This window comes from Melanerpes formicivorus, unplaced genomic scaffold (assembly GCF_026170545.1).
Source record: "Melanerpes formicivorus ecotype bairdi unplaced genomic scaffold, bMelFor1.0.p_v2 SCAF_66, whole genome shotgun sequence".
Lineage (NCBI taxonomy): Eukaryota > Metazoa > Chordata > Aves > Piciformes > Picidae > Melanerpes > Melanerpes formicivorus.
Window position 1 is genome coordinate 2958064 of NW_027142418.1, and position 12402 is coordinate 2970465.

The 12402-nt window shown below is 48.2% G+C and overlaps 1 protein-coding gene across 7 annotated transcripts in view; it reads left to right on the forward strand.

Annotated features, from left to right (window-relative positions):
* RAF1 (Raf-1 proto-oncogene, serine/threonine kinase) overlaps positions 1-11078 on the forward strand; it is a 101983-nt gene extending 90905 nt beyond the window's left edge. For all 7 annotated transcript variants that reach the window (XM_068162655.1, XM_068162656.1, XM_068162654.1 and 4 more), the window contains 5 exons: positions 1932-1978; positions 4122-4240; positions 5027-5158; positions 8407-8541; positions 9887-11078. In XM_068162655.1, coding sequence (XP_068018756.1) covers positions 1932-1978; positions 4122-4240; positions 5027-5158; positions 8407-8541; positions 9887-10027 — 574 coding nt within the window. In that variant the 3' untranslated portion in view covers positions 10028-11078. The remainder of the gene's footprint in view (positions 1-1931; positions 1979-4121; positions 4241-5026; positions 5159-8406; positions 8542-9886) is intronic.
* The last annotated feature ends 1324 nt before the right edge of the window (positions 11079-12402 follow it).

Below are 12402 nucleotides of genomic sequence, written 5' to 3' on the forward strand. Positions count from 1 at the left end.
TACATTTCAATACCTGAAGGGGACCTGCAGGAAGGCTGGGGAGGGACTGTTTACAGTAGCCTGTAGCACTAGGGCTAGGGGCAATGGCTTGAAACTGGAGCAGGGTGGATTTAGGTTGGACATCAAGAGGATGCTCTTCACAATGAGGGTGGTGAAATCCTGGAACAGGTTACCCAGGGATGTGGTAGAGCCCCATCCCTGGAGACATGCAAGGTCAAACTTAATGTGGTCCAAACTTGACCTAGTTGGTGTCCCTGCTCACTGCAGGGGGGGTTGGACAAGATGACCTTTGAGGGTTCCTTCCAACCCAATGCAATCTGTGAAAGAAAGATTTTGTGCAGCATTAATTCAGCACTGAGTTATCCTCTTGGGTTCCATTTAGTACTTCTTTTGCTCCAAGGATTCTTGCCCTGGCTCATGTTAGACCACTAGTCACATAATAGCCTACCTGTATTTGATCTTTTGTAGCTTGAAGCCCTCATAACAAAGATAATTGGCCTAACAGCTGTAGGGTCTGCCTGCTTGCTTACAAGAAAAGGGTAGGGGAACCAGGGCAAGTGCAAGGCAAGGCCATCCCAGTCCCCAAGGATAAAAATCAAGGATGCCAGGTTCTGCTGTATGGATTGGTTACATCACTTAGATTTAAAACTAAACCACACACAGAGGGAGATCTCAGGTTGCCAGACTAGGTGAGATCCTATTCTAAACACAGAATTAACTTGTATGCCTTTCTTCCCTGTGTTACTTGTAACACTGCAGTGCTTGGCAAACACTGTTTGATACTCAGCACTTCAATGAGGTGAGGGGATGGCTGTTTCCCATTCTCCAGCTTACAGGACTCTCACACACAGATACCTTTTGGAAGCATTCTCTAGATGTCTAAAGTAGACATAGAACCACTCGCTACTTCTACAGAACACCTTAGGCTGTTCATAGCATAAGAAGATGCTGATGGTGTCTGTGCTCCACCATTTGGTAGATCAGGATCCATGTTTCCAGGCATAAAAATGAGAGGCACATGGATTGTCACTGCCAATTAAAGCAGTTAACAAAAAGTAAACCTTAGCACACAGTACACATTTCATGCATGTGGGGAGAGTGCCCAGCTTTAGAATTCATAGAATGGTTTTGGTTGGAAAAGCTCTTACAGACCATCCAGTCCAACCATTCTTTAAGTCTACCAAGGCTGGGGCTAAATCTTGGCCCTCAGCAACACAGCTCTGCCTCTTTGAAACACCTCCAGGGATGGGGATTCAACCACCTGTTCCAGTCTTTGACAGCCCTCCCAGGGAAGAAGTTTCTTCTAATGTCCAACCTAAACCTGCTCTCCTGGAACTTGAGGCCACTTCTTCTTGTCCCAGCACTTGTTACTAGGGAGAAGAGACCACTCTAGCACCAGGGAGTTGTAGGGAGTCAGAAAGTCTCCCTTCAGCCTCCTCTTCTCCAGGCTAAACCACCCCAGTTCCCTCAGCTGCTCCTGACCAGCCCTGTCCTCCAGACCCTTCACCACCTTTGTTGCCCTTCTCTGGGTCTGTTCCACCACCTCAGTGTCATTCTCTGGACCTGCTCCAGTCCCTCAATGTCTTTCTTGTAGTAAGGACTTAAAAATTGAACCCAATACTCAAGGTGTGGCCTTGAGTTATGTCTTCTGGGACATTCTGCAGTGATGCCACTTTATCTTCCTGGGATTTGTTTACTGCATTGCTTCTGTAATGCTGGAGGCAGTAGCCATCATCTAGCACTTGCTGCTTTTCTCCCAAAGCAGACACACCATTGTGGAGTCACTGTAAACTGTCAGCAAGAGGGCTGTGAGCTGATGGAGTATGTAGTAAACTGTCACAGGGTCTTACCTCTCAATTGAAAGCCTGATTTGATGTCAACAGCTTTCATAACGCTGATTCTCTCTCTTCTTTTTTTTCCTTCCCCCACAGCTATTTACATGCAAAGAATATCATCCACAGAGACATGAAATCCAATAGTATCCTTTCCTAACTTAACCAGATTGCCTTTGGTGTTAAGCTGGAGCTTTATGGGGGTGTTGAAGTGGCTGTTTCAGATACCTGTAACTACTGAGTGATTCCTGTTGGTGAGCACTGAATTGCTGTTTAACCAGGACTGCCACAGAAGATTTGTGCTTGCTTGGGCAGTGGGGATAAAGCTGAAAGGTGGTGTCCCAGGAGTGTCTTAGTTTTGCTGCAGTGGTGCCCATGCAGTTCTCTGCTCTCCAGATGCTGTACTGGAGAGAAGCTGCACTCTTCACTTGAGAAGAGATCTGTGTGTGCACATGTGGCTTGTGTTACTGTTGCCCTGCTGTTTTCAGTACATTTAAAACACCTTCACATCACTGCCACAAATTAAGCCCAAAACCTAATTTCAGCTCAAGGCCAGGCACTGTTTTTTTCACCACTGTCTTTTGCAACAAAATAGAACTGTGGTGATACATGTGGAATGAAAATGTGGTGAGCTCAGGCCTTCTGCCTTTGGAGATGCCTGCTGTTGAAACTGCCACGAGGAGCATCCACTGAGCTGGCACCATAAATTCTAACTTCCTGTCATATAAGGTGAGCAGAATGTTTTGCAGATGCCATCCTAAAAGCACCACACCCAACCCAGTAGCTCCAGAATGTAGGGGGCTGCCTATTTGGTCTGAGGCTAGAAAAAACATAGTTTGGGTGATTTCTGATAGTGAAAGGCATTGACTCTTCTGCTGGCATGGAGGTGAGACCTGAGAGTCTGTCCTGGTTTTATTGCTGAACTGTCTTTTGGAAGCAGAGTTGTTTGGGCTGGAAAAGACCTTTAATATCATCAAGTCCAGCTGTTAACCCAGCACTGCCAGCTCACCATTAAACCATGTCCCTCAGCACCACAGCTTTTCAATCCCTGATCTTAAAGGTCTCTTCTATTCATCACAAGGGGATTGGATGTGGCACTTGGTGACATGGTCTAGTAGTCTTGAGGTCTTGGGTGACAGGTTGGAGTTGATGATCTTTGAGGTCTTTTCCAACCTTATTGATTCTATGGTTCTATGATGAGGACCCCACCACTGCCCTGGGCAGCCTGTTTCAGGGCTTGACAACCCTGTTGGGGAACAAATTTTTCCTCATATCCCACCCAAACCTCCCCTAGTGCAACTTGAGGCCATTTCCTGGTGTCATGTACTAATTTGGGGAACAGACTGACTCCCACCTGGCTCCAGCCTCCTTTCAGGGAGCTGTAGAGAGCAATGGGGACTCCTCTCAGCTTCCTCTTCTTCAGACTAAACCATCCCAGTTCCCTCAGCCACTCCTCACCAGCCCTGTTCTCCAGACCCTTCACCATCCTTGTTGCCCTTCTCTGGACTTGGTCCAGCACCTCAGGGCCCTTCTTGTAGTGAGGGCCCCAAAACTGAACCCAGTACTTGAGGTGTGGCCTCACCAGTGCTGTGTCCCTGCCCTGCTCCTGCTGCCCACACCATTGCTGATCCAGGCCAGGATGCCTTCTTGGCCTTCTGAGCACGCTGCTGGCTCATCTTTCTCTAGTGGGCAGTTTCCAGGCACTCTGCCTCAAGCCTGGAGCATTTGTGGGGTTGTTGTGACCCAAGTGCAGGGCCTGGCACTTGGTCTGGTTGAACTTCCAAGTTAAAAACACTCTTAAGTGAAATTGCAAAAGGATTCCTCTTGAGAAGAGGAGCAACTCAAACAAAGCAGTCCCTACCAACCCATCTTAACAGGCAGCTCCAGGAAGTGGATGGATTACAGATTGAACAGATGTGTGTATTTCAAGGTGAAATGATTAAATCTCAGGAGATCTGTGAGAGAGCTTCATGTAAATAGATTTGCTTTTGATATTTGGATGTTTCTGCCTGCAATTGTTTCTCCTCAGTGCTCTGTTTGGAGTTGCGGTGACTTCTGATGTCACTTATTTAAGTAGCTGCAGTTGTTGATGTGAATTAACCCTGTTGCTTTCTCTCCTGCCTCACCCTAAAGATAAATGTATGAATAATGCTGAGACATCTGGTCTGGTTTACTCTTAAACTTAGTCTAGATGCCATAAAACTGCTTGGGTAGTTGGCCTGTTTGAGGTCAGGGAATGCCAAGGTGGTCGCTGAAGTTCTCTACAGAATTTCTTTAACAGATGTTTAGATATATTTCTTCATGAAGGCCTCACAGTGAAAATAGGAGACTTTGGGCTGGCCACTGTAAAGTCCAGGTGGAGTGGATCTCAGCAGGTGGAGCAGCCTACTGGTTCAATCCTGTGGATGGTGAGCAAAACACTGCACTGCTTTTTAACCTAGCTGCCTTTCATGCTGTTTCAAAGCTTGACATCTCAATCAACCAAGATAGGCTTTTAGGGCTGTGTAGGATCTTACGCCAGTTGCAGGACAAGGTTAAATTGAAGAGGTGAAATGGTGGGGTGCTCAGTTCTCTGAAGCAGACACTACCTAAGGATTCTCCTTTTGATTTCTGGAGTGATTTTCACTATTGGGGGCAGAGACAGGGCTCTCAGTGGAACCACAAGTTCCTTTCTGAGGGAAGAGGAGAGCTCTTCTCCTGCTGTCATCCTGTCTTACCCCTCATGGGATTGTCTCACTATAGAGCAGGCTTTCACTTGCTTGTGGGACCAGTGGGACCCTGCCTTCCTCTGTGTTCTTCATTGCAGCCTCTTCTTCCCCAGCTCCCTGCCTGGGACTTGGGCATCATCCCTCCTCACACTCCTGCTGATCACACATTGGAGGCTTGGGGAGAGGATAGGGAGTGCTTCTTGAGGTGTGGGAATGGGCACAGTTCATCTTCGGTGCCGTAAGGTGCATGCACTAAAATAACCGCTGTCAGGCCACCACTGCTTCCTACCCTGCACCAAAGAGTTGCAGGAGGTGATGAGGTAGCTCAAAACTGCCCTTTTCCCCTTTTTTCCCCTCCCTTCTCTTGCCCTTCCCCTTTCTTCTCTTGCCCTTTGCCTTTTTTTTTCCCCCTGTTCTTCTCTTGCCCTTTCCATGCCTGAGTTCTTAGCCTATTGCTCACAGTTTGTGTTTTCCCTCCTTCCCCAGGCTCCAGAGGTGATCCGGATGCAGGACAGTAACCCATTCAGCTTTCAGTCAGATGTCTACTCCTATGGAATAGTGTTATATGAACTGATGACAGGAGAGCTGCCCTACTCCCACATAAACAACAGGGATCAGGTAAGAAATGTTCCCAGAGTGCTGCATTTTGTCTGGCTGTAGTATGGTTGTCCTCCAGAATCACAGAATTGTCAGGGTTGGAAGGGACCTCAAGGATCACCCAATTCCAGCCCCCCTGCCATGGGCAGGGACACCTCACACTACAGCAGGTTGTTCACAGCCACATCCAGTCTGGCTGCAAACACCTCCAGGGATGAGGCTTCCACCACCTCCCTGGGCAACCTGTGCCAGCCTCTCACCACCCTCATGGGGAAGAGCTTCTTTATAATGTCTAATCTAAATCTCTCCTCCTCTAGCTTGGATCCATTTCCCCCCAGTCCTATCACTCTCTGACACCCTCAAAAGTCCCTCCCCAGCTTTCTTGTAGGCCCCTTCAGATACTGGAAGGTCACAATACAGTCTCCTGGGAGCCTTCTGAAGCCTTACAGAAATGTAAGAGACAAAGGCAAAAGAGGAGCTGAGATGTTGTTTCCAAAGTGCTTGGTCTCAGCAGTAAATGTGTGTCACTGAATGCTTGTTTCAAGATTGACAGTGGTAGTTACTCAAGGGAGAACAATTCTTTTCATCAACATTTTAAGTGCCCTCTTAATTTATTCATGGTGAGGCACTGGAATAGGTTGCCCAGAGAACTTGAGGCACCAGGCCTGAAAATGTTCAAAGCCAGGTTGGATGAGGCCTTGAGCAGCTTGGTCTAGTGGGAGGTGTCCCTGCCTGTGGCAAGGGGGTTGGATGTTTAAGGTTCCTTCCAACCCAAAGCATTCTGTGATTCTATGAAAACATGTGACATGTCAGGGAGTGATAGGACTAGGGGGAATGGAATGAAGCTAGAGGTAGGGAGATTCAGGCTGGAGGTGAGGAGGAAGTTCTTCCCCATGAGAGTGGTGAAGCCCTGGAATGGGTTGTCCAGGGAGGTGGTTGAGGCCCCATCCCTGGAGGTGTTTAAGCCCAGGCTGGATGAGGCTCTGGCCAGGCTGATCTAGTGTGGGGTGTCCCTGCCCATGGCAGGGGGGTTGGAGCTAGATGATCCTTGTGGTCCCTTCCAACCCTGACTGATACTATGACACCTGATCCCCAGGTAAGCTTTCCAGGGAGGAGTAGAATATTTCCTGGAGAGCAACATTTGACACCTTATTCTTAGCAACACTTTTCTGACCTTTTTTAGTTGTTCTTTTTCTTTTGACACCATGAGCTGGAAAAGAAACTCTAACCCAGTTAGTCCTGTTTGCCTCTCCTCCCCAGCCCCCAAATAAAACTCTCAACCAACCAAAACACAATTTTACCCGGTGTAGCCTTACCTAGACTACAGAGGCAGCTCTTAAGGTTCCTGGCAGGCTGATGAAAACCCCAAATGATGAACATACTAACTTAGGCTAAACACAAAATGTATTTCCCAACCCTGGTAGTGTCTTCTGATGTCTTTTGTTTCTGGAGGTGACTGAGGGGAGACCTCATTCCTCTCTACAGCTCCCTGAAAGGAGGTTGCAGTGAGGTGGGGGTTGGTCTCTTCTAACTAGTTATCAGGTAACAGAATGAGAGCAAATGGCCTGAAATTGTGCCAGGGTAGCTTTAGGTTGGCTACTAGGAAAAGTTTCTTTGCTGGAAGAGTGGTTAGGCATTGGAGCAGGCTGCCCAGGGAGGTGGTGGAGTCACCATCCCTGGAGATGCTCAAGAAACTTGTAGAAATGGCTCCTGGGACAGGGTTTAATGGCCGTGGTGGTGGGTTGGCAGTTGGACTCAGTGATCTTAGAGTTCTCTTCCAACCAAAACAGTTCTGTGATTCTATGAAACAAACCAAACCCTGTTTCCTTTTTGCTGCATTAGTTAGGATTAGTTCTGATGATCTCTCCCAACTTGCTGCCTGTACTTTGCAGCACTATTTGACACCTGAAGATAAAGTCCTGCTGACATTAATCTTTTGTGCCAGACTGGCTGCTTTTAACTGCTTAGATTGAGACTTGTTTGTCCTTGTGGCCTTCAGCTGAGGGAAATTGCCATGTCATGTTCAGGTCACAGTGCATCTCCAATTCCATTCTGAATGCAGTCATAGAATCTTTAATCATAGAGTCAGTAAGGTTGGAAAAGATCTTCAAGATCATAAAGTCCAACCTGTCACCCAGCACCTCATGACTGACTAAACTACGGCTCCAAATGCCACGTCCAATCCCCTCTTGAACACCTCCAGGGATGGTGACTCCACCACCTCCCTGGGCAGCACATCCCAAAAGCCAGTCTCTCTTGCTGGGAAGAACTTTCTCCTCACCTCCAGCCTAAACCTCCCCTGGCACAGCTTGAGACTGTGTCCTCTTGTTCTGGTGCTGGGTACCTGGGAAAAGAGACCAACCCCCACCTGGCTACAACCTCCCTTCAGGGAGTTGTAGACAGCAATGAGGTGTCCCTTGAGCCTCCTCTTCTCCAGGCTAAACAACCCCAGCTCCCTCAGCCTCTCCTCATAGGGCTGTGCTCCAGACCCCTCCCCAGGCTCATTGCCCTTCTCTGGACACATTCAAGTGTCTCAATGTCCCTCTTAAATTTAGGGGCCCTGAACTGGACACAGGACTCAAGGTGTGGCCTACCCAGTGCTAAGCACAGGGCAGAATGATTTCCCTGCTCCTGCTGGCCACACTGTTCCTGATGCAGGCCAGGATGCCCTTGGCCTTCTTGGCCCCCTGGGCACACTGCTGGCTCATGTTCAGCTGCTGTCAGCCAGTACCCCCAGGTCCCTTTTTGCCTGGCTGCTCTCCAGCCCCTCTGACCCCAGCCTATAGCACTGCATGGGGTTGTTGTGACCAAAGTGCAGTGATTTAACATAGAACCACAGAACGTTGGGGGTTGGAAGAGACCTCCAGAGATCAAGTCCAACCCTCCTGCCCAAGCAGGGTCAGCTAGGGCAGGCCACACAGGAATGCATCCAGATGGGGCTTGGGAGTCTTCAGAGAAGGAGACTCCACAGCCTCCTTGGGCAGCCTGCTCCAGGGCTCCAGCACTCTTATACTGAAAAAGTTTTTGCTGATGTTGAGGTGGAACCTGCTGTGTTCCAGTGTGTGTCCAGTGCCCCTCATCCTGTCACAGGGCACTGAGGAGAGCCTGGCACTGGCAGGATCATTGTTCAGTTTAGGAGCTTGGGAGAAATCTCCAGGGCTCTGCTTTTATGTGCCCCTTTGGTGTGCACTTTCTTCGCTCTAGGACACCAAAGCTCCCAAGCAGTGAAACAGCTTTTGTTGTTCAGCTGCTTGCTTGTCCTTTTCCAGATTATTTTCATGGTTGGCCGGGGCTATGCTTCTCCAGACCTCAGCAAGCTCTACAAGAACTGCCCCAAAGCGATGAAGAGGCTGGTGGCAGACTGCTTGAAGAAAGTGAGGGAAGAACGACCTCTGTTTCCACAAGTAAGTGTCTGCAGCGTGGCAGCATTTGATAAACAGCCATTAGCACACACATCACACCATCCACAGAGGTCTGGGCCTCTGTGAAGGGATGCAGCCTGCTGCCTGGTTCTGTCTTTGTTCATGTGTGTATTTTTCATAGCCCAGCTCCCTCAGGCTGCTTCTAACTCTTGTGGTGAAGTGCATCAAAAAGTCCTAAGCCTGCAGACTGAAGCAGTGTTGGACCAACACTGCAGCAATTTGCTCTTAAGAGATAACCAAAATACACCCCTCCCCCCCACCCCCCCCCCAACATGATAAAAATCAACTCTGTATTTGAGTGTAGCTTTGAGGAGATGGAGAGATTGTTCCTCCTTTCCTGCCCTGCAGCCATGAGCAAGCAAACAAAATCCAGTGGGGATGGAAATTCATGTAGCCAGGTTTTGGTACTTTTCCTGTCACTCTGAGGATGATGAAGGCCCCTTCTTAGGATATTCATTAAATAGCTGGAACCAAACAGCAGCAGCTTTTGGAGAAGACAAAATACTTGCTGTTACAGTCAGGTAGAGCTTCTGTTGAAAAGGTTCCAAGCATTGATTTGTAGACAAACTGTTAGGCAGCAGACTCACAGAATGGTAGGGGTTGGAAGGGACCTCTAAAGAGCAAGTCCAACCCCCTACCCAAGCAGGGCAGGCTGCATAGGAACACATCCAGATGAGTGCTGAAAGGAGACTCCACAGCCTCTCTGGGCAGCCTGCTCCAGGGCTTTGTCACCCTCAGGGTAAAGAAATTTCTCCTCAAGTTGAGGTGGAACCTCCTGTGTTCCAGCTTATACCTTTTCTTCCTTGTCCTGTCACTGGGCACCACTGAAAAGAGCCTGGTACCTTCATCCTGACACCCACCCCTCAGATATTTGTAGACATCAATCAGATCTTAGCCTTCTCTTCTCCAGACTAAGCAGCCCCAGGGCTCTCAGTCTTTCTTCATAGCAGAGACGTTCCAGGCCCAAAAATACTCCTGGCCCCTGTTGGAGACTGCAGTAGATCCCTGTCTGTCTTGAATTGGGATTGTTACTCTGCTGGAGAGCTGCAGAGGCGCTTGGATTCCCATTAGGATGAGAATTCCTGTGAGCTAAGGACAAGTATCCTCCCATCCTCTGGAAGCTGTGAGGCTCCCCGCAGCAAGGGAACCGTTAGGCAGTTGACTTATTCCTCTCTTTGGCAGGGAATGCTCACTGCTGGTTGTTCTCAGCTCCTCCACATAGTGTGGTGCAGCTCTTAAAGATCTGCTTTGACTCCATGGTAGATGAACTCCAGCAAAGAGCTGCCTGCCTAAGCAGCTTGCTTCTAACGTGCTGTGTTTCCCTCAGATCCTGTCCTCCATCGAGCTGCTGCAGCATTCTTTGCCCAAAATCAACCGGAGCGCTTCCGAGCCGTCCCTGCACCGCGCTGCCCACACAGAGGACATCAACGCCTGCACGTTAACCTCCACCAGGCTGCCTGTCTTCTAGGCTCCTGCTCCCCTTCCCTCCTCCTCCTCAGGGATGGGAAAGGAACAGAAGCTGTGTCTTTTTAATGCCTCCGTGTACAGGATCAGTGCCAGCAGGATGACCTGCGTCCCAGTTTGAAGAACAAGCTGCTAAGGCTTCCTGCAGGTCTCGCCCTGCAGGGGCACAGCTCCACATTGCCTTTTTTCTACAGTTTCTTTGACTGGGATGGTTCACAGATGAGAAATCAAGAGATCTATATATTTTTTTTTAATAGATGCACTTGAGCCTTATTTTTCCCATCCACAGAAACCACGGATCTTCCTTTGGCAGTGTTTCTGGATTGACTGGGATCTGGTTTTCTTTCACAGCCAGGATGGCTCACCTTGGTGTGTTGAGGAAAGGTGATGCCTTGTGGTGCTCCTCAAGTGCCCTGTGCCACTCCAGGGTGGTGGGGGAGCTTGGCCTGACATAGGTGGCTGCAAACTAGACTGAGGGAGGGGAAAAAAGGAAAACAAACAAACAAAACAACAACAGAAAAAGAACTGTCTGGAAATCAGCTCCTGCCTAAGAGCTTTCATCAAGCCAATGAAATAAGTGAAAATGCTAATTCAACACAAAATAGTTTTGCAATAGTTTTGCACATAGGAGAAAAACTCTTGCAAAAGAATGGAAAAAATACCTTCTGAATCTTACTGCTCAGAGAAGGAAGCTAAAGCCAGGCTTGCAGTGGTCATCTTCAGCAACTTCAGCAGCTTACTTTGGTACTATGGACTTGTTCTTGCAGCCCGGCGAGTGCAGGAAGGGACAGGCTTTTGGGGGGGGCGGGGCTGAGGAAAGGCTGAGTAGCAGCTGAGCAACATCATCATCCCAAACTCTTCTGCAGAATGAGTCTTCATCCCATGGGAAGCTGTCATCCCAGAGATGCACTATCAAGAGGAAACTGAGCATAGACAGTTTTTCTTGCTGATTTGGGGGGGGTTTAATTTTGTTTTTATTGCTCCTGAGAAAATGCATTTATTGTAAGCCAAGGTTCCTCTGATTATCTTATTTTAATAAAATAAATTAAATTGTAGGGCTCAGGCTCCATGTCATCCTTGAAGGTAGTGATGGCACAGTTCTGACACCTTGGAAAGCTTCCTCCCCCCCCAAAAAAAAAGACATTCTGAAGAATGCTTAAATGAAGTTACAAGGTAGGTAATAGCAGTTCAAAGTGAAAGCACACAAGATGTGACAGCCAACAGGTCTCCAGTCACTCCAAGGTGGGTTTGAGTCTGCTGTCATCACCTTTCAGCAGCATCTACTCTTAAGGTACCTGCTTGATGCAGTGCTAGGCTGTTCAGCTGCACCATTGCTGCTCTGCATTTTATCTGCGGGGAACCTGCTGTTTACCTGGCTAGAAGGAACTGTTTTGTCTTGGCTGAGCTCCACAGCTGACAGAAAGGAGGTGCTTGAAGCTCAGAGTTTGTTGTCAAGTGTTGTGTTTTGTGTTTGTCAGGGAAAGGACAGCAGCCAGCTTGGTTTTCCAGCTTGGGATGTGGAGTGCACACTGGCTAAGGCTGGGGCTCCTGTCTGAAGGCCTCGCTGCAGGCTTGGTGAGCGAGGAGACAAAAGATACCTGCAACCACTGTGACCTCCATCTGAACAGCTGCCCAAATTCTGTTGGATAAAATGCTTTTGCAGTGGTTTTTCACAACTCTTAGCTGCCTGCCATGTCTCAACAGCCTTATTTTCAGTAAGGAAAAGCCCTCAAACTGCTTATGAGAGGGAAAAGAGGAACTAGCTAAGTCAGACCTACACTTAGAAACATATCTAGGCTGTTCTCAGGGTATCTTGGGGCATGCTAAGAAGGGTGGAATATTAATCCTTAGGTGATCATTTAGTGAGGCCATGAAGTTTTGCTTGCTTGAAGGAAACTGTCCCCCAGAGTTCTGCAGGCTGTTTATTAATACCCTTTGGTATTGAACTGCAGCCCCCTTATCAATGTCATTTCTCTCTCATTTTACCTTCATCGGAAGTTTAAGAAGGGGGGAAGAGAAAGGTAAGATGATTCTCCTTTATTGCTAACTGCCCCAAAGAAACGTTTACCTCCCAGTTGTTACAAAAGGCTTTTTATTGTGTGTCTTGAAAAATGATTTCCTAAGGAGGCTTACTTTGACCAGCATTGGATGCCAGATTTAGATGATGCCTGAGTTTCTGAGTCAGGGGTTTGGAACTAGATGATCTTTAGGTTGGTTTGGGTTAGAAGCAACCTTTATGATTCTGTTTTAGGGTAGAAAGAGTGCCTGGGCAAGTGCCCTCCCTTGAACACTCCTCCTGCAGAGCTACATCTCTCTTGGTGGTACTTTGTTTTCCTTCACCTTTAATGGTGAATTACTACACTAAGGACTTCCTAGAGT